Genomic DNA, 23,053 nt, shown 5'->3' with positions numbered 1-23,053 from the left:
TGTTATCTTTCTCCAGGCCTAATAAGGTATGAGTTTCTGATTGCTTGTTGTGCACAATGTTTAGATAGTTGTGTCATCTATCTTTGTCCCTGCCTTGGCAACTTAATCACATCTATTGATCTTTTTCTGTTTTTGGACAAAATGTGTGATCATTTGAAGAGGCCAGATCTAACATATTTATGAATGCCAAGGGCCACAGTTTATGGAGCAATGATGTCAGTGATGTCAATGATGGATGAAATTATTTTTTTACATGGTTTTGGATTTCTACATCCAATTCTGTTTTCTTAAACTATACATGTGGCATGTATGTTTCCAATATCAAAATAACTATGGTATTAAATAATTGAAAATGAGGATTGGAAGGATTTTCAATGCAGCAGAAAAGGAGAATTCTAAATATTATTTCATAAACACAGCAACATTACAGACATGAAATGTTAATATGGAGAAATTATCTGGACTGGTTTAGTCTCCAATTTGACAGTTCAACCTAGCTATCTTACGTCACACCTTATATTATTGGGGGGAAAGGCAAAAAAAATTCTCTTTATTGTGTTTGAAATCACTAATACAGGTACAGATAGCTTAATTACTATTGTCTCATTTTGAAATAGTGTTATTAGTTATTGTATGCAAAAACATGATGTACTAAACTTCTTTCTGAGATTTTACCCAAAGAACTCTTGTTTGTGTATCCTCAGCCCAAAAATTCAAAAGAAACATGGCTCATGATTTTTAAATTGTGAATAGCTTCTCTAGCAGTCACATTCTGTAGGAGCTAAGTGCTATGGAACTTAAAGCAAATGTATTCAAAGTTATAATGGATACAAGAGAAAATTTTGATAGAGCAAAATCAATTATTGTTTGACTTTTCTAATATTCTAATAGAGCTTTGTCAAATAACTGGGATATTCAGCAAAGATCTTCAGTAAATATTGATCCCTATGCAAATATGAATTTACCTTCCAGCAACAGCAAAAGGAAATCATAAAAAAGAGGAGGGTTTTTAATCAACCAAATGATTACAGTTTGACTGTGTTATAAAAAGCTACACTTTTCTCACTTATTTACTCCCTGAATACCCACAAGTTGCACAATGCAGTTGCACAATGCTTTTTTTTGCTGACCGAGGTAATGTTCTAATGTATTTAATTTACTTGAATTATTGCTGACCAGCTCATTTACTGACATAGGATCATTAGAGCTCAAATGGAAAATAATTCTGGGAGAGAGAGGGAAAGGAAGCTAAAAGTTAAGTCAAGCATGAAGCCGATATAGAAATTCTGCCTAGTTCACCCCACACCAGCTGCCTGCAATTAGTGCAGGTTCGCATCCCACCAGGCTCAAGGTTGACTCAGCCTTCCATCCTTCCAAGGTAGGTAAAATGAGGACCCAGATTGTTAAGCTGACTTTGTAATAATGCCGCTTGGGGTGTGTGTGAAAGCCCTAATAAGCAGGCATATACATAGAATGAAGGCTACTGCTAAGCTTGTAAGCCGCCCTGAGTCTTCGGAGAAGGGCGGGATATAAATGGAATTAAAATAAAAATAAATAAAATAAATAGGCAATGTTGTTTTCATTAAGTATATTATTACAAACCTAACTTGCTAATTTTTTTTTACTTATTTTTCTGTCTCTGAGACAGTCTTGACTCCTGGCAACTATATTGACAATTCCATGCAGTTTTCCAGGCACCATTTGCAGAAGTGATTTGCCGTTACTTTCTTCCTAGGAAAGTCACCCAGTTGGATGCCACACCTGAAGTGCCTGTCCATTTGTCTGACTTGTAAATGCAAAGATTAGAATCCTCTGTATCTCTTTGCTGACCTTTACATGTCATTCAGATTTCTGCAGCCCAGTTTTATTAGCCCTATTTTACACATACGTTTGAAATAAGCTCGTGTAAAATCTCCATTTACAGCCATTCTCATTTTATTTCAATTTCGTTCAAAGTATTTTCCTTAAATATGTGGAAATATATGCTGGTATTCCTTGCAATCTTCTAACTATGATTGCACTTTTATGTTCAACAGTATATCAGTTACAACAAGAAGCACCTCGTCCCAAAAGGATCATTTGTCCTCATGAGGTCAGTTTAGGTTTTTGCACATGCTATTTCATTAAACAAATTATTAGCAATATATTCATTATACTGATCATCTTTTATTGGATATTGTAGATATATTTTATCAACAACGCTTTTTAAATAATTTTAATTTGCAAAGTGGGCAAAGTTATATCAGTATGCTATGTATTAGACTGTACGTAAAAGCACGTAGTTGTCTATATAATTACAGTGTATTCAGACAATTGCAATAGTTTTTAATGTTCAGAAATATGCAGTTTTTAATTGGTGTGATTTTTCCCCAGCTTATCTTCTACTGTCTATGTAGTATTTCCAAACAAATGTCAGCTGACAAGATTTGTTTTGATAAGTGCCCCAAAATACTTGTTGATAAAATGAAATGTATACATTTGCTCTTTCTAAATTACTGAAATATGAAGCCTTATATAAAAACACTAATCATTTATTTTCTGATTCCATACTCATCAGTTTGTTAAAAAAAAATATTTGTTTCTTAGCTCATGTTTATATCCACAGTAGCTACATCTATTCGTACAATATTTTGAAAGGGATCTACAATTACCTTTTGATTCCAAAAATATTGTGAATATTTATTAAAGGTCTATCAGCTTCATGAAAGCTTACTTTTCTGCTGTGGGATCTTATAGTTGTTAAATAACTAATTAATGAGATGGGTTTTTTGCTTGTACATTCCACGGGATATTTGCAAGACCTTTGGGTAGAACATTAAATAGTTCCAAGCACAGATCACTAATCTGGCATATCAATTTGTCAGAGTGTCTGATGAAATCTGGATTTCAACAGGCAGATTAAATTTTGCTTCCTTATGGATCTGCTCGTGGGTTAGCAATCTTTTTTTATGCCTTTGTAGACTTTATCAAAGAATTTAAACCTTTCCTCTGAAATAGAATTGTTCCTGCCAACGATCACCGATTGGCTGGAAAGAGTTCTATTTCAAGCATCAGGCAGGAGATTTTTCCAACAGCAGCTCCATTCATGCAAAATTGGCATGAATGAAAGGATTGACTACAATCAGTAGGAATAAGAAAAATTGTAAAACAGATTCTCAGAATCTATCTTCAATCCAGTAATTGTGACCAGTTTATTAATATTTATATTACTGTGTACCAATATGAATTTATCAAAATATCATTAAGTTCCGAAATGCTGGGGAAAAATAATATATGGATTTTTTCTGACAATAATAAACTGTAGATCAGACTAACTCCACTGTATATTTTGATTCCAATCCATTTGACAGAACTTTCATGTAATCCTCACTACCTAAAAATGAAATAGGAATGAATGTAGTACTGGATTATTAAGTGATTTTTCCAGATAGATGAGTACCCAATACTTCATGAATATTTATTAATGGTCTATCTCAGCTTCATGAAAGATTACTTTTCTGCTGCGGATTTTATTGTTGTTAAATACATTTTAAGGAAATAAATATTATTATATTTTTAATTTGATTGTTTGCCTAGTGATGAAAATATTTTTATCAAGTAAAGCAAAAGCAATTATATGTTAATTGTTGGAAAATTACTGTGGTCATTTCCAGTTTATTGGCACCCAAAATGCAAGCAGTAAATTCCTATATCCAGATCAGAGCAAGCTACAGATTACTCATTATTCAACTAACCAAGACATATATATTGAGGCTTATTTATTAAACATCAACAAACATAAAAATTGCTAACTGCCAAAATGGGACAAAAAGGAAGGAAAAAACAAATAATTGAAGATCAGGCAACAGGTCATATTATCTCCATCTCAATATACCGCAGATCTCAATATATCACAAACTTCTATATAACAGAGCTATAATTATCTTGTGAGTACAGACAGTCCCAAAGGGAATAGCTATTGGTTATTCTAACTTCAATCTTTAAATGTAAATACAACAGAATGGAGATGGAAAGTGGGACACCAGATGATCTACCGTATTTTCCGGAGTATAAGACGACTGGGCATATAAGACGACCCCCCAACTTTTGAGATGATTTTCAAGATTTTTCGTCTTATACGCCGGAAAATCAGTGAGCCCGGGAAGGCACGCTCTCCCCTCTCACTGTGGAGGAAGCAGGGCAGGCTGGTGTCTGGCGGGAGCCGGCAGGGCAGTCCTGCGCACGCGTGTGCTCCCCGGCTGTTAAGGAGCGCTCCTTAGCAGCCGGGGAGTGCACGCGTGTGCAGGACTGCCCTGCCGGCTCCCACCCGACGCTCTTCCCTCTTGAGGCAGCATCGCTCCCCGGCTCCTAAGGAGTCCTCGGGGATGCTGCCTCAAGAGGGAAGAGCATCGGGCGGGAGCTGGCAGGGCAGTCCTGCACACGTGTGACTCCCCGGCTGCTAAGGAGTGCTCCTTAACAGCCGGGGAGCGTGCTTGTGCGCAGGACTGCCCTGCCGGCTCCCACCAGATGCCAGCCTGCCCTGCTTCCTCCACAGTGAGAGGGGAGGGCGTGCCTTCCTGGGCTCGCTGATTTTCTGGCATATAAGATGACTGGGCGTATAAGACGACCCCCCAACTTTTGAGATGATTTTCATGGGTTAAAAAGTCATCTTATACGCCGGAAAATATGGTATCTTTTATTCAGAGCCATGAAAGAAATAATTTTGAAGATTGGGATGATGTAGTCAATCTTTAGGGATAGAGAAGATTCTAACCTTGGCTGCTTTCTTGCAGATGTTTCATTACTCAAACTAGATACTAGTACTGGTGATATTACCTAGTTTGGGTAAGGAAACCTGCAACCAAACAACCAAGTTCAGAGAGCCCCAGAAGCCTCATTTCAACCCTGAGTTATAAGTATTCTCCTTTACTGGAGACATAAGCCATTATTAATTTTAAGCATTCTGATAAGATTACATTTTTACTAGGTGCTTTACTATTTCCTATTGAGAACTTTTTTAAAATCTAGGGGTGAAACTGAGGGATATTCAAGGAGAGCATCATCAAATGGAAGTATACTGTCTTCCTATACAGTGCATAAATTAGGAAATATCTAATCCAAGACTCGAGGGAAGTTATATTGTTACTATTGTCAACATATATTCTGGATAAAAATCAGGAAACAATTCACCAGAACAGATATATAAGAAGGATATGTATTTATATAAGCTCATTCTTGTATAAAAAATTAAATTTAGAGAAAAATAGTACTTTTTGTTCAAGATTAAAATTAGAGCAACAGATTGAAGTCTGTAACTCCTTCAGGTAAATAAGATCTATGCTACATTTGCTATATTCCATAATTTGGTGTGAAATGGACTCAAGTTAATCACATATAAATATTTCCCCTTCAACTTCTTCTGTTTGTCTGCCCTATAGGTTATAATACAAAGAAACCTTTATTGAAGGTTCCTCTCCATTGTACACACTGATTTCCTTTGCCTTGCTAATACGCCAGTTCAAAGAAGATTCTCAGCTAACATATATTCTCCTGCAACGTGGGAAAATTCCTTGGATTTTGCCAATTTATCTGTAAAAAAAAATTATTTGCAAAAGAAAATAACATGCCAAAGAAAAATGAGAAATAAGAATGGGTAACCAGAAAATAACAGTTTGTGAGGAATATTTTTTGTCATTCTTAATTGTTTTTTCTGCTTTTACCATCATCAGAAATCACTTTTATATAGAAATGAGCAGCTTAATGGGAAAAATTAATGTAGATGTGGCAAATATTGGTGTCTGTTAGTTATGTCCAAAACAGAGCATTTGTAATGCATTTATCTATTCATTCATCTATCTATCCATCTATTCAGTCAATAACTCTTCCAATTCAAAAACTATATTACAAAAACCACAAAAATGCAAAGGTAAATTGTTAATATGTTAATCAAAAGACCTTTTTATTTCCTGTTCAATCTCAGTACAGAAACTGGAATTTATTAATTAATTATATAGTGTAGAGGTAGATGGATATTCTATTTTAGATAAATGCAGATATATTGACTACTTTTGCAGGGAAAACTGGTTCAGTATTTCTTTAGAGTTGGGCTTGTTATGTCACCTCTCAGATGTTGTAATTTTTGCAACTGTTGCAACTGTTATTTTTTAGAACAGGAATTTACAGACAGCTTTGCCAATTAATCAATTATACTCCTTAATCTACTGAATGCATATTCTCATAATAATACCCTAACCCACCTATTACCAAATAATACTTATTTTTTGTAATGCAATCAGTACACAGAAAGATGCATTTATTCTTCTGAAGAGGAATGTTTTACAGGTCATTGTAAAGACATCTTCAAGGTCTATATTTTGGATTTTGAACATCTTACTAATACTCTTTTCATATTTTCCCATCATTAATACATTAGAGATTAAGCAATGTGGGTGGGTGGATGCACAAAGATAATTATAGAGGAAGCAAAATTGCTTTAGCTCTAAATTGATCTTCAGATACTGGCAGTGAGTAAAGATGACTCTACCATTGTCAGTTACAAAATCCTAAAATACCTTTTAGTATGACATACATTTTTATTTCCAGTAAATATATGCACTTTTAAATTTCTAGATTAACATTTTAAAAGTGCAGGAAATTATTTTGTACTTTGATTTGCTTTGGGTTTTGCTTAATTTTGGGAAATATTTGGGAGGTTAAAAGATATATTTTATATATTTCCTATGATGGGTGGGAGTTTTTTATTCTTTAACTGATCAGTAGAGGGGGAAAATGTCACACCGCTTTTAGATTAAGTTTATTTTCTATATTATGTCTCAATTTTTCATATCAACATTTCCATTTTGAACTATTAAAACAAATTTTAAATCACATTTATACCTTGATCATTAATTTAGTTTTAGCAATTTGATGCGTGAATTTGGTGGTTTTAAGACAATAATCACTACCACCTCTTTGTACATCATCAACATTCTTTTGATTTTGTCAACTAGAGGTGAATATGGACAGATAATTCAAAGCATTTACTTACTATTTACTTTCATAAATAGACACATTTAGTTTTCCTCCATTTTTTTCTTAGGATGCATACGATAATAGTAATTCAGGATGGATGTTGTTAACCCATATACAGAGTATCATTTATTTTTAGATCCTGAAAATCAATATACAAAAAGGATATTTGCAAAATGTTTATTAAAACTAACAGGCCTCTCAGTAGCAAAAGTCTTTTCATGCCCTTTCATCCTTAAGTTTTGAAACATTTTACATTATCTAACTGATCATATATTTGGAAGTTGTTTCATTTAATAATAGTTACAGATTTTTACTTGGTTTTCTTACATTTTTGTTACACTATTTCCCTGCTTCTCAGAAATGTTCACATTGCAGCTGCTCTAAGGGCAGCAATTTGAACAATGAAAATCCATAGTAGTATACTAAAGTAGATCTTCAATGTAGTACTTGAGAAGTACTCTTTCAAGGACAGAAGCAGCTTGAACTAAGAGACATTTCCTAATCTTGACAACAATTAACCAGTGGAACCACTTGCCTTCAGAAGTTGTATGTGCTTCATCACTAGAGGTTTTTAAGAAAAGACTCAATAGCCACTTCTCTGGAATGGTATAGGGTCTCCTGCTTCAGCAGGCAGTTGGACTAGAAGACCTCCAAGATCCCTTCCAAGTCTTATTCTGTTACTAAAAAGGTAAAGTTTCCCCTGCACATGCGTGCTAGTCATTTCCAACTCTAGGGGCCAGTGCTCATCTCCATTTAAAAGCCGAAGAGCCAGCGCTTGTCCGAGGACGTCTCCGTGGTCATGTGGCCGGCATGACAAGACACCAAAGGTGCGCGGAACGCTGTTACCTTCCCACCATAGTGGTCCCTATTTTTCTACTTGCATTTTTACGTGCTTTTGAACTGCTAGGTTGGCAGAAGCTGGGATGAGTAACAGGCGCTCACTCTGTTACGCGGCACTCGGGATTCAACCCACCAAACTGACGACCTTCTGATTGACAAGCTCAGCATCCTAACCCACTGAGCCACCATGTCCCTTATTCTGTTAATACTGAGGAAATAAAAGACAAGTTGTATTGAATGGAGGTCTACAAAGTATACAATCTTTTCATGAGATACATCATACAGACTGGAGAAATAACAAGCACGATAAAACAGAGCCTTCACAGATAATAAAATACTTTGAAATGTGAATGCCTCCACATTTCCTAGAAGGTGTTGCAGTTGTAGAGAGGTTTTTTTCTTTCTCTTCAGAAAATAAAATATGGTAGAAAATTGTGTAAATCACATTTGGGACCAGTAATTTGGTCATTAGGTGAAGTGGTTGCTAAGCAAAACTGTGGCTATGCTTATGATCTTATTTCAGCTTCTCTTTGTTTTAAAAGCCTATGAAGGTGGTAAAGGCAAGACTTGATCAAAAAGTACTTTTTCATTGCTGTTTACAGTCATTGCACGGGATAGTCACGATGAAGTCACAAAATGTGATATACAGCTGCTATTATAATACAAGCAAAATGCATGGAACTTTTATGTATAACATAAATGGGAAAAATATATTCCAAAACTCTAGGAGGTTGCATTCTATATTTCAGCATTAGAGAATGCGAGAAAAGAAAACATGATTTCTGCATGAGGACAACTGTCCAAAGGAGGTGTAGCTTCAGCTCATTTTCAAAGGAAATCGGACTTCATTATTGTATGGACAATCTGTTACTAAAAACATTCTCCATAACTTTGTTCCATGCCTTGATTTTACACTAGCAATATTTGTGGTTAGCCACAATAACTATTTCATAATAATGGGGAAAAAACAAAAAATGAACAGTCTTATTGGAATGGAAATAAAGTAAATATTATTATTTTTTATTTAGTAAAGACTCTGAGAACAGTAGATAGCAGCTGCAAAATAGGCAGTACAAGAAAAATAAGAAAGGGAAAGAGAGGAAGTTCCTTAGAATAGTATGATTACATTTCCCACCTTATAAGTGTTTAGTTTGTACACTATCTTGAGATACTCCAGCTGCCAATTATTACCTCATAAACTCAATGTTTAACTTCATTGCAGATAAACTCAAAAATACCTAATTTCTTGTAAAAAAAATCTATTCATCTGCAATAACAAAATATGGGGAGAAATACTCCACACAAACATGATTGATTAACCCAGTTTTGCCCAACCTGCTACTATTCAGACATTTCTGACCAATCTCAACTCAAACCTGCTTAGCTGAAACCTGGAGTCGTTGATAAAGTCATTCAACTGCTTTGCAAAGAAGAAATGGGCAATACATGCATCTCTAAATGTGATTATTTACCATTCCTATTTGACTTAGCCAGCTGGCATTGAGTGATGACAGGAATTGCTTACTTCAATAGAGAACAGGACTGGATAAATTAGGGACACCTGCAAATATTATTTCTGTCAGTATTAAAATAAACAGAAGCAAAATTAAGTACAAATTATATTCTGTAAGGATCTGCCCCCTACTGGACCAATGTGTATTTGCTTACCAAGGATAATTACATTGCACTGTGTTATTTTACTATCTGAACACTATCTCCTGAAAGTGCATTTCCTAGAAAATGTTTAGGTAGCAACCAGAAGAACATTAAGATGAAAGTTATTTGTACTGCAATGAATTATTACAGTTACCCTTTTAAAAAGCTGATATAGAAACTTGTTTTTTTATATTTAGAATGATTATGGTTTTCCTTGGAGTATACATTTTAATTACGGTATTTCATTACAATGAAATGGAATTTCTTTAAAGAAGACTGTGGAAGCCAAAGCTCATAATATAATGACATTTTGTAGTGCATCAAAAGACTTCATTAAGCAGAACCAGAGATGAATACATACAAGGAAGTGTTTTAATACATTTCCAAAAATCCTATATTAGGAGTATGTCAGCTACAGTACAAGTTCATTAGATTGACTGGAGAACTGATCCATCCATCCAACATTTAATTGATGAGTACAATTTAGTGTAACAAAAGAGGAAAAGTTTGCTACTGGTGTATCTATCTACTTTTCTTTTCAACATAGTATGTAAAAAAAGAAACCCTTAGGTTTGGGGCTAATTTTTATTTGATTTTTTTTTAGTATCATTAGTTCAAATCTAATATATTTTTTAATTGATTTAGGTGGAGAACAGGCCAAAATACTATGGAAGAGAGTATGTATTAAAGTATTTGTTATTTAATATGGCATACATTAACTAATAATCAGCAAAACTTTGATTAATTTGTTTAAAAATGATGGCTTTTTTAATGCAGATACTTTTGAACAGGAGTGTGCAAAACATTTCAGATTCCAAAAGTTTTGAATCTGAGGAGGAAGAAGGTGTGTTAAATATGTTTTGCTGCCTTGAGTTATTTGTAAAAATAATAAAAATGTGGGATATAAATTATCAAATAAATAAACTTGAAGCATGCTGACCCTATGCCATTCCAATCTTATTGCAAGTGCTCACAGCTTGAAACACCATCATTTTGAGTCCAGTTTATTTCAGAGTTGGCTTTAAAGGTGAGGGCACTTACCTCAATATCAGAATAGTGGTGGACTGTATTGTAAGATTGGTGCAGTCTGTTTCATATTCCAAACACCTACTTTGAACTCAGACCAGAACATTTTAATGGAAACATTAAAATGAGAATATTTTATATTGCCTTCCAAACAACTGACAGTATCAAAAATATGGTAGTTGCCACAATGCATTGGATTTTTTTTTCTTTTATCATGCTTATTTCTTTTTTTGAAAAAAGGTTTAAATTTGAAAAGCTCCAAATAGGACAAGAAAATCCTGCTGCTGAAGTTACCTAGTTTGGTAATGGAACGGTCAGGAATTATATTAATTATATTAAAACAAGCTTGGGAAACAAACCACAGCCAAAATAATCTAGGATACTGCAAAAGCAACTGTAAAGTGTCCAAAATTCAATCATGTGATTGCAGGGGAATGCAGAGCCTTACAGGAAAACTGAACAAAATATAACACTAAATTTTTAAATGGCAAGGCAGTCCATCTTTTAAAAGTGGGAATCCAATTTTAATGTCCTTCTATTAAAAAACTTCCAGCTTCACATATTAATAGTATTAGCCTTTAAGGGGGGGCTGTTAGAAACTTTTGTGCTTTATTCTTTTCTCTCCTCCCCCCAATATCAAATGCTTCTGATTTATTTATTCACCCATCTCCCTAAGAATTATAAATTGCCTTTGTTTTTCTAGATTTCACGGGATCATTTCTCGTGAGCAAGCTGATGAATTGCTTGGAGGAATAGAGGGAGCATATATTCTTAGAGAAAGTCAGCGACAACCTGGGTGCTACACTCTGGCACTTAGGTAAATTCTGTCACATCCACCATAAATTTTAAGAAATGTTTGTTAATCTTAAAAATGTAAGGCATAATTTGTGAATGACATGTGAATAACCACATTCAAGGTAATATATCTTAAAACATGATGTAATATATTCAAGGTAAAGGTAAAGGTTCCCCCGCACATGCGTGCTAGTCGTTTCCGACTCTAGGGGCCGGTGCTCATCTCCATTTCAAAGCCGAAGAGCCAGCGCTTGTCCGAGGACGTCTCCGTGGTCATGTGGCCAGCATGACTAGACGCCAAAGGCGCACGGAACGCTGTTACCTTCCCACCGTAGTGGTCCCTATTTTTCTACTTGCATTTTTACGTGCTTTCAAACTGCTAGGTTGGCAGAAGCTGGGACAAGTAACAGGCGCTCACTCTGTTACGTGGCACTCGGGATTCAACCCGCCAAACTGCCAACCTTCTGATCGACAAGCTCAGCGTCCTAACCCACTGAGCCACCGCGTCCCTTTTTGTAATATATTAAGGATGCTTTAATCCAAACAAGAAAGAAACCAAAACATTTACATGTGAATGATGGTTGTTGTAGTCCAAAACAACTAGAGAAGTTAAACTATTTCAACCTTTGAAATTATTAGATATTGCAAACTTGTTGACTTTTAGCAAGCTGTTTTTAAAGCTTCTAAAATATCATTTCCAAAATGTGCAGTACTGTATAAATGTAGACACTGCAAACAGAAGAAACTGAGGAGTATGAAACTACCTTACCTTAATAAAAATCTGTGCAGAACTAATACTGCAAATATGAACAATGATTATGTAACAAGATCTTGTGATCTCTTACATTAACCTTTTTCTCTGAAAAGCAAATTTTCCCTCGCTGTTGAAAATGCAGTTATGTTTCCACTGTTATCAGCTCTTTTTAAAGTTGAAATTAGCTCCTATTTTTATTTAACAGGGAAATGCAATACAATCAATACTATAATACAATACTATTAATGCAATCAGTACTATAATGTAAATTATTAACTGTGTCAGGAGATGGATGAGAAAATGTTTACTTTGAAAGAAAAGTAGAGACTGAATTATTCCAAACGTCAATCCAATGATTAATTGCAAAATTTGGAATATTTCCTCCGTACTAGCCCATCATTTTTTTTTCTTAAACTTGCTTTAAATGTATATAATCTTTATTACATAATCCTTTTCTCCACTATTTATATAATGGGTATTTAAAATGCATATAATTATTTTAAAAAAATACAGTTGTGATGGTCAAACACTAATTCAACACCTTTGTTGTGTTTTAATGCAGATTTGGGAGTCAGACCTTAAATTACCGTCTTTTCTATGATGGGAAGCACTTCGTAGGGGAGAAGAGGTTTGAATCAATCCATGATTTGGTAACAGATGGCTTAATAACACTGTATATAGAGACCAAGGCTTCTGAATATATTTCCAAAATGACAACAAATCCTATCTATGAGCACATTGGATATGCTACTTTGCTTAGAGAAAAAGTATCCCGTAGACTGAGTAGATCAAAAACTGCATCAAGAAAGGCTGGTGTAGCAACATGTGAAGAAAATACACCAGTTGAAAAGGTAAGGTGGCCAATTTAAAGAAAATTACTTCATTCATGTGCCTATATTAAAAATTATCCATGTCTTTCAGAGATAGAAGTTGTTGAAAAGCATTCAGAGATAAAATCAAATATAACATATTGGAAATGTTTCTGTAAAGTTTTGGAATTTGTCTTTATGTTTACTAGAATTAAACTCCAGATTAGTGCAATCCATGTCATATCCCTGTAGGCATTTCTCATTTATTTCAGTGGAGGTTATTACAAGTCCAGATAGGACCAGAGGTGAAATAAATGGGATCATCTGTTTTTTTAAAACAGTGCCATTTATGCACCTGAATACAAACAGAATGAAAATATAAAAAGCTGTTTGTCTAGTTCAATATTGCCTTACAAAACAATGAAAACAGCTCCAATTATTCAGTCCTACCTAGTCATAACAAATCTGAGATCTTCTACATTCAGTGCTACTATTCCACCATGGTTACACCCAATATAAAATGCAATAAATAGTATTAGTATAAAATAGATTACAGCTTTATTTATGATTCCCCATTGTTACAATATATTTTGAGTATCACCAAATCTCAAGTTTGTGACTTTTTCTATAAAAGCGAATGTTTCTTTTGCCTTTGGTGAATGGATCTTCATCTGGGACTTTGGTTTTTCTACTCTTTTTAATTTTGCTTTTCACACTTAACAATTTTCTACAATAGTTATATGTGTTCAGTAGTGATGAAAAGTAATTTGTTTTGCTGTTTTAGAAGATTTTAGGTCTGTTTCTCTATGAATTTCATTATAAGACAAATCACACTATAAGTAATGATAGATGAGTTTATAAAAAGTTATTTGAAAATATTCTCTCTCCATAAATTTAAAAATGTGTCAGATTCTATTTCTGAAGGTGAAATACATTTGAATAATGAGATGATTTTGCTGATCTGCTTTTGAGATGCAATGCATAGCTGCTCAGAAGATTTATGATACTTTCTGTGCTATAAAGACATTTCTGAGATACTGCTCTGTTTTTAAGATGGTAGATCTCTTAAATTAATTCTTTGTTATAAACTGGCATAAATCAAGTAAAATTCAAACCTTTTGGGGGGTTAATTTGGAGAATTTTGGGAGGGGGTTATTTAGGGGAATGGATATTAAGTCTATTGAAATAGTAATAAAATAAAACTAATTAAATATTATTGAAAATACACACATGGACCCCTGAAACCCAAACAGCCAGTATGACATATATCACATTTATTTATTTATATTTCATATTTTTAACTGCCCATCACCCTCAGATATGTCAATATAATCCAAAATCCTATAAACTATTTTAACATATCAATTTATCATATGTTATTATCTACTATTTATTGAAGTTTCAAACTTTTTAAAGCCCTGAGTGCACACAATTAGACTGTGCTTTATTTGCTTCATGCAAGAACTTTTGGGTATACTGAAGAAATGTTCCTATTTATTTGTTCCTAGTGGGAAAGAAGAAAGACGGGGTTGGTTTTAGTCCATCAGCCACATTTTTCAAGAATCTACCAAAAAGAATATTCACTTCCTGAAAGATGATCATTGCAAGCATATGTATATACAGTAAAAACTGAGCTGGCAAAGATTAGCCTAAACATTGTCTTGGGAACTGCATATTGGTTGAGAAATTTACCATATTATTCTTTTTAAACGTGTAGTATATATTCAAAGATATGGATCCCAGCTCTTTATATAAAATACATGAAGGAATGGAAATGTTAAATCTTAACAACTCTCTCAAGAAGAATACCAGTCAAAAACCATATGAAAAACAAGCTCTGTGACTTGGGCCAGTCACTCTCTCAACTCACCTTACTGCACAAGGTTGTTATTGTGGGAAAAAGTAGTAGTGTGAAGGGCTATTATGTATGTTTGCTAGCTTGAGTTATTTATAAGAATAACAAAGGCAAAATTTAAAAATCTAAAAAAATAAAACAATAATTTTAGATACAATAAATGGAACAAAAAGAATGGAATCTTACAAACATATTAACATGATCTGGAATTATCCATACTAATATATTCATATTGAAGAACTACAACAGATAGTCATGTATGTGTCCTCTGCATTCAATGACATTTCTTTCATATTTGGATGCAGGATTGCATCCTGTCTGATTATGGGTAAATCTGGATCTATGGGAAAAAGTTCGTTTCCCAATTCTTTGTCCTTGATCTGAATCAGCCAAATAGATCTTTGACATGACTTTTTTCAGTAGCCAACAGACTTCCATAACATCTGACCTACATTTGTATAAACTATACAATGGCAGTTCAATATCTTGACATTACATTTGAGTTACTGATTAGTGGAAGAGAGGTACGGATTTAAAAAAATTTGGGAAATCAATTTTAACTGGAATAAACATTTATTTCAATATGACATTATATAGTTTCTCTGCTACTAGTTTTCCTCCAGATTTTGATTTAGAACAGAAAAGCTGTTCTAGTTTTCTATTTAATTTTATTCAACAAGTAAAACATGCTTACTTCTTATTCAACAAGTAAAGCGTTTATATTCATAAATTAATGGACTGAACTAAGAAGTAAAGCTTGATAATGATTCTTTGACTCCAAGGTACTATAGTTTGATAAATAAAATTTGTTTAACATAATATTTGCAAGATTTCTGATATAAAATGAACTATCTAGTTTGTCTAGAAATGAAATATATTTTAGAATGCAATTAAGATATTGCTTCAATTTGAAAATATTACTGTTGTCAGTTTGGTATTAATATTACTATTCTCATTTTAGTATTAATATTACTGATCTCATATTAGTATTAATATTCAAATTATGTTTGCATTTTTAAATTTGGGTTAGGACAAAACTAAGTTAACTTATTTTGTTGTCTTTCTTCACCCCTTGCTTAGGATAACATCATATGAAGTATTATATTTGCAGATTATTATTTTTTCTGAATTGCCAAAATTAAGGTTTTGCTCACATATTAAATTTCAGAATTTTTAAAATAGGAAAACCAGCACTTTGCTCCTGTACAGTTTTCATTTCAATTATATACTGAGGCTTGCTGTTCAGATAAATATCTTCCACTGTTTTATGTTTGCTTCAAACAAAGCTACTTTAATTTCCCATGGTTTAAGACAGGTTTTTTTAAAAAGCTAAATTCAGGTGTCATAAATTAGTCTGGGAGTTCAAAGAAAGTGGATATTTTCCTGTCTGCTGTTGCAAGAACTAAAGCAATGCAATGGTGTGACATCTTTGATGAATTAGGGAAACCTATATTAAACTTCAGTGATGTGTCCATGCAAGATGTTATTTTTTTTCTCTTGCAGGGCTTTACTGTTGTAATTTTTTGATATAAAATCTATGGTCTGTATTAAAAAGTCAGAACTTTGATCTAAAGACATGAATAGTTTTCATAGTATGATAGCATATTGGAGAACATCAAATGTATCATTTTGTCAAATGATAAATTATTTGACAAATAATTATTTATTTATTTATTTATTTATTTATTTATTTATTATTTATTCGGTTTATATACCGCCCTACTCCCAAAGGACTCAGGGCAGTTTACAAGGCAAAATTTAAAAACAATACAATATAAAATTAAAATAAAATAAAATTAAGTCTAGCCGCAAAAATTAAAATCACAATTTAAAAACATTAAACCCCTCAGTCCAGACCAGATTGCTCAAAGAGCCAGGTTTTTAGGTCCCGGTGAAATGAACAAAGGTCAGGGGCAGTCCAGAGTTCCGTTGGCAGTTGATTCCATAGGGCAGGCGCGCCCACAGAGAACGCTCTCCCCCTGGGGATCGCCCGTCGGCAATCCTTGACCAGCGGTACCCTGAGGAGGCCCTCCCTGTGGGAGCGCACAGGACGATGGGAAATTGACGCTGGCAGCAGGTGCTCCCTTAGATAATATATTATTAATAATTATTATTAATTAATTATTAATAATAATAATTATTCAAATTATTAAAAAGAATGTGACATGGTTAAATTTTACTAATAATACTTGTATCAAAATTAAAATGTTTCTGTATGAGTAGCTTCAAGTATTTGTGAACAGCCACTGAACATTTCTAGTTACTGTAGGCTGAAGATGTTACGGTGACTTGTTCATTTAATGATTACATTTCTTTGTGCAGTGGCTCGAAACAAATGGCTGCTCTTCAGAGGGAAATCTACTGTTGATTATTTCCCATTCTGAATGACTGTCTTTCTTAAAGCTAAACAAACAACAAGCCATGATAATGCTCTTACCACATTTTATCCTATAAAATTCAGTTGAGGAAATTTTCATTAGCATATTTTTATGGCAAAACCAGATTTAAAAACATCCTAACAAAGTAACCCAATGTATATTTATTTGGTTCCATTAAGTACAGTGAGACTACTCTTAAGTAGGTGAGTGTTAAATAGTACTGTTGCTGCATTTTGAAATACAATTTGAATCAGATTTCATGGTTCAGAAAACAAACATCCCAGATTTACAACAAAACTGACAGAATTTCTAAATTATATATGTTGCAAGAAAATGGGCAGAAGCTTCTAGCACCTTAAAAATGAACAACTTTATTACAGCAGAAACCTTTGTGAATCTAACATGGAATATAACTCATCCTAAGTGTTGTTGTTAGTTGCGAAGTCGTGTCCGACCCATCGCGACCCTATGGACAATGTTCCTCCAGGCCTTCCTGTCCTCTACCATCTTCTGGAGTCCAGTTAAGCTCACACCTACTGCTTCAGTGACTCCATCCAGCCACCTCATTCTCTGTCGTCCCCTTCTTCTATTGCCCTCAATCTTTCCCAGCATTAGGCTCTTCTCCAGTGAGTCCTTCCTTCTCATTAGGTGGCCAAAGTATTTGAGTTTTAGCTTCAGGATCTGGCCTTCTAAAGAGCAGTCAGGGTTGATCTCCTCTAGGACTGACCGGTTTGATCGCCTTGCAGTCCAAGGGACTCGCAGGAGTCTTCTCCAGCACCAGAGTTCAAAGGCCTCAATTCTTTTGCGCTCAGCCTTTCTTATGGTCCAACTTTCACTGCCATACATTGCAACTGGGAAGACCATAGCCTTGACTATACGCACTTTTGTTGACAGGGTGATGTCTCTGCTTTTTAATGTGCTGTCTAGATTTGCCATGGCTTTCCTCCCTAGGAGCAAGCGTCTTTTAATTTCTTGACTACAGTCCCCATCTGCAGTGATCTTGGAGCCCAGGAAAATAAAATCTGTCACTACCTCCATTTCTTCCCCATCTATTTGCCAGGAATTAAGAGGGCCGGATGCCATGATCTTAGTTTTCTTAATGTTTAGTTTCAACCCAACTTTTGCACTCTTCTTCTTCACTCGCAACAAGAGACTCTTCAGTTCCTCTTCACTTTCTGCCATTAGAGTGGTATCATCTGCATATCTTAGGTTGTTGATATTTCTTCCAGCAATCTTAATTCCAACTTTTGATTCATCTAGCCCTGCCTTTCTCATGATGTGCTCTGCATATAAGTTAAATAGGCAAGGCGACAGTATACAGCCTTGCCGGACTCCTTTCCCAATTTTGAACCAATCAGTGGTTCCGTGTCCAGTTCTCACTGTTGCTTCTTGGCCCGCATATAGGTTTCTCAAGAGACAAATAAGATGTTCTGGTACTCCCATCTCTTTAAGAACTTGCCACAGTTTGTTATGATCCACACAATCAAAGGCTTTAGCATAGTCAATGAAGCAGAAGTAGATGTTTTTCTGGAACTCTCTAGCTTTTTCCATGATCCAGCGTATGTTGGCAATTTGATCTCTAGTTCCTCTGCCTCTTCGAAATCCTGCCTGTACTTCTGGTAGTTCTCGATCCACATACTGCTGGAGTCTAGCTTGTAGGATTCTAAGTAACTCATATTTATTCTTCATTATAGTAGATCTAATTCTATAGTAATTTGGTTGGTATATGGTTTAATAGCTGTGACACAAAATTTATCTATTTGGTATATAGCAAAGCAAGATAAATCTTATTTGATCATTTTGGTATATTTATAATAAAGATGGCTTATTAGAGAAAAATAAATTGATGGCAACCTTGATATGCTGGGTGTTTTTTTAATCAAATTTGAATTGCAAGGAAAAGTTATTTTGGAAAAAGGAATTTTAGCTACCCTAGTATTGAGAACTACTGTAGTTAAACATTATGTGTGGCGCTAGAAAGGGCTCGTGTTGAGCTGAGTATATAAGAATGGTTAAATAACTGCTTGGTTCCAATATAGGAATTTTTAAATACTCCTTAATATGAGGTAATATTAAACTAAGTTCATTCTGTTCTTCATGTCAAGTAATTTTTCTTAATCATTTGAAATACGTGTTTACATTCTAAGGACAATAGTTGGTCAAGAGAATCATTTTCTTTTTTAATGCTAGTTGATACCAGCACTAAAACCTGAAATTGATCCCTCAGAACTAAAGGATCGATCCATCCTGCTGGGGGCGGAAAGGGCACCTGAGCCTATAATTAAACATCATGCCATGCTTTTGCCTCTATTTCAATGATCCTGTCTCTAGCTTTAGTGATAACTTTAGCACACATTTAGGAACATGGAAAATTAATCATAAGAACCTGTTTGGAACTGTTTCTAGCAGTTTGTAATTAGGGAATTGGCCCAACTGTGCATCATAAAGCTCACAGGTTATAACCTTTGCCTCAAATGACTTTGATGTTGCTGTAGTACATTCCTTGCCTTTGGCATAAAGAAACTTAATAGTCTTGCTGAGCTTCTCAGTGCTAATTGTTTCATGTAATCTATATGGGTTTTCTAAGAGCAGCATCATGTGGGACAATCCCCTGGATATTTGAAACGCTTAACTTGTTCAATTTTCATAGCCAAGGCTATGTGACCAAGGTAGCAGGCCATATCAGAATATGTTATCTTGAGATTGTCATCATTCTGCTTTCCCCAGATTTTAAATGTTAATATTTAAAAATTTTCATACTTAAGTTACTCAGGCTGTTGTTTCATTGTTCAGTTTCAATGGCCACCCACCTCACGACTCTAGATGGCTTAATTTTTATTTATTTCTTTAAAAAAATAATTTTAAGTATTATGTATATTTTCAGTAATCATATTTTTATAATATTTGTATTTTTTAACATTTTCTAAATTGCCCCAGGAATCCTGATTGTAACTGAATATTAACATTATTACTTATGCATTGTTCAAACTTACCTTTTATTTTTTTATTAAAATTAAAGGGTTTTTTATTTATTAATTTATTTAATAAAATATTTATTTATTTATTAAAGGTTCAAAATTAATATGCTTTATTCTTTATAGGAGTGGTCATTAACTGAACATTTCACAAAAGTTAAGCTACATATTTCAGTCACTAGGTGGCAGTTTTATTTAGGATTTTTCATGCATTTTGCTTATTTTCTGGCTTTAAAAAGGTAGAACATATTGTGTACTTCTACACTGGAGAATCGTCAGATATAAAACTATTTTGCAAGATCACATCATTCAGCATCAATTGCTTCATGAGCTAGCATATACACACGTTGCATTCTTGCTCTATTTAATAGTAGTGAAAAATTATTTTGTATGTCTATTTGTTTGTTCATTTGTGTAAGGAAAACAACTCCCAATATATTCATCAGGTTCTAACTGACATCTATATGCAAAGTGAGCTAAGAAACATGTTAAATGTTTTCCAAACAAAAGCCTGACCTGTTAAGTACTGCCAATAAGCATGAATGGGGAAAAAATATAAACACAGCCTAATCTAATGCTTCTTCTCTATAGCTTAATGGTTCTAAGGTTAATGTGCTTGCTCTCTGGCAAACAGGTATGCAATGCCATCTCATTCAGGGTATGCTTATTCTGACCAGAATAAGCCAATTCAAATCTATAAGAATTTTTAGAAGCGTTCATCAGATTGCACATTCTCACCACAACATTGAGCAATTTTATGAATTGCTGATTTGGCTTCTATTAGCTGGATTTGAATTTTGAGAGGACCTTTGTTAACAGGATAAATTCCTGATCTAATTCAGTAAAATATTTTAAAAATAAATACCAAGACTCTTATTCCAGTAGGCTTTTTTTTGGTAAGTAATATAAGAATCAAGTCCTTGCCAGATGGTTGCTAAAGTAACTACTACTTAAATTACTTTAAAGTAATTAAATATAAAAGCCGGATTAGCTATGCTAGCAACTTCCCATTATTTTACCCATCCTATATCTTTTGTTTGCTATCATTTCCTCTCTTTCACCAAAATATGTGGCTCTAATAATAGTTGTTAGTATTATAATCCCATCTGCCCAACTGTTTTATGCCAAGTTGTACCTCAACTGCCAGCTTTAACAATGCAGTATGCTTTCTTGTTGCTATTCTTTAAGCCATAGCTTTTGGTTCTTTCTAGCCTCAAGATGCAATTCCTGCCAAGTAGAAGGCAATTATGGAACCCTTTGTTTTTCAGCTGAATCTCTAGTTCTGATAGGACTGGATAGCACATATTAGAATAACAGGCATTTTATGATTAGCATCTGTTTGAATATCACAGTGTTTTTTATGGTAGCTGTCCCATGTTTTTTCATTGCCTTGCAGCAGGTATGTCCAATTATATTCCTTTAAATTTATATTCCTTTAAATTTAATTAAAGATGTGTTGCTGTATTAAAGGTGTATTAATAAGTGTTCATTATGTGATTGCATAGTCTGTGATAATATTCCTCTAATGTTAAATTAAAAATTCACTAGCAGCTTCGAAGATATTCTTAAGATTCACCCAAATGTTTGAAACAGAAATATGGGCCCTTTGTATCCTCTAAAATTATGCCTTGATTTACTCACTTTACTAAGCCATAATATGAATCTAATGGTCATACTTTATAAATGATATAGCCAGTTCAACAAATGTGGCTTGGCACAATATATCAGTAAACTTAATGAAGACCTGGTTCTGCCAACAGACCTGGGAAAAAGAGAATGGGATGGAGCCCATCAAGAGGCTTGTTTGATCACTTGTTATCAACAGTGAGTGTTCTGATTCAAGCAGCTGCTTTAGCTATATTTCAGACAAATAAACTCCACAGTAGCAACCAAAACCATCCCAAAGAAAAAGAAATGCAAGAAAGCAAAATGGCTGTCTGAGGAAGCTTTGCAAATAGCTGAGGAAAGGAGGGAAGCGAAAGGCAAGGGAGAAAAAGAAAGATATGCCCAATTAAATGCAGAATTCCAAAGAATAGCTAGAAGAGATAAGAATGCCTTCTTAAATGAACAATGCAAAGAAATAGAAAAAACAATAGAATAGGGAGGACCAGAGATCTTTTCAAGAAAACTGGAGAGATGAAGGGAACGTTTAATGCAAAAATGGGCATGATAAAGGACCAAAATGGCAGGGACCTAACAGAGGCAGAAGAGATTAAGAAGAGGTGGCAAAATTACACAGAAGAACTATACAAGAATGAGCTTAATGTCCCTGATAATCACAATGAGGTGGTCACTGACCTCGAGCCAGACATCCTAGAATGTGAAGTGAAGTGGGCCTTAGAAAAGCTGAGCAACAACAAAGCTAGTGGAGGTGACAGTATTCCAGCTGAGCTATTCAAAATCTTAAAAGACGATGCAGTAAAAGTGCTACACTCAATTTGCCAGCAAATTTGGAAAACTCAACAGTGGCCACAGGATTGGAAAAGATCAGTTTACATTCCAATTCCAAAGAAAGGCAGTGCCAAAGAATGTTCAAACTATCGCACCATCGCACTCATTTCTCATGCTAGTAAAGTTATGCTTAAAATTCTACAAGCTAGACTCCAGCAGTATGTGGATCGAGAACTACCAGAAGTACAGGCAGGATTTCGAAGAGGCAGAGGAACTAGAGATCAAATTGCTAACATATGCTGGATCATGGAGAAAGCTAGAGAGTTCCAGAAAAACATCTACTTCTGCTTCATTGACTGTGCTAAAGCCTTTGATTGTGTGGATCATAACAAACTCTGGCAAGTCCTTAAAGAGATGGGCATACCAGACCATCTTATTTGTCTCTTGAGAAACCTATATGCAGGCCAAGAAGCAACAGTGAGAACTGGACACGGAACCACTGATTGGTTCAAAATTGGGAAAGGAGTCCGGCAAGGCTGTATACTGTCGCCTTGCCTATTTAA

At 34.5% G+C, this 23,053-nt stretch overlaps 1 protein-coding gene across 2 annotated transcripts in view; it reads left to right on the top strand.

Annotated features, from left to right (window-relative positions):
- Window positions 1–23,053, top strand: part of CHN2 (chimerin 2) — a 161,950-nt gene that overhangs the window by 43,290 nt on the left and 95,607 nt on the right. For both annotated transcript variants that reach the window (XR_014494078.1, XM_083376151.1), the window contains exons 3-6: window positions 2,037–2,092; window positions 10,153–10,184; window positions 11,237–11,350; window positions 12,645–12,933. Coding sequence is in view for 1 of the 2 variants with exons in the window: in XM_083376151.1 (XP_083232277.1) it covers window positions 2,037–2,092; window positions 10,153–10,184; window positions 11,237–11,350; window positions 12,645–12,933 (491 nt within the window). In the remaining variant the exon portion in view is untranslated. The remainder of the gene's footprint in view (window positions 1–2,036; window positions 2,093–10,152; window positions 10,185–11,236; window positions 11,351–12,644; window positions 12,934–23,053) is intronic.

The sequence above is a fragment of the Vipera ursinii genome (genome assembly GCF_947247035.1).
Source record: "Vipera ursinii genome assembly, chromosome: Z".
In the NCBI taxonomy this organism is placed as follows: domain Eukaryota; kingdom Metazoa; phylum Chordata; class Lepidosauria; order Squamata; family Viperidae; genus Vipera; species Vipera ursinii.
Note: the sequence above shows the minus strand (reverse complement) of the source record. Positions and strands in the feature narration are given on the sequence as shown.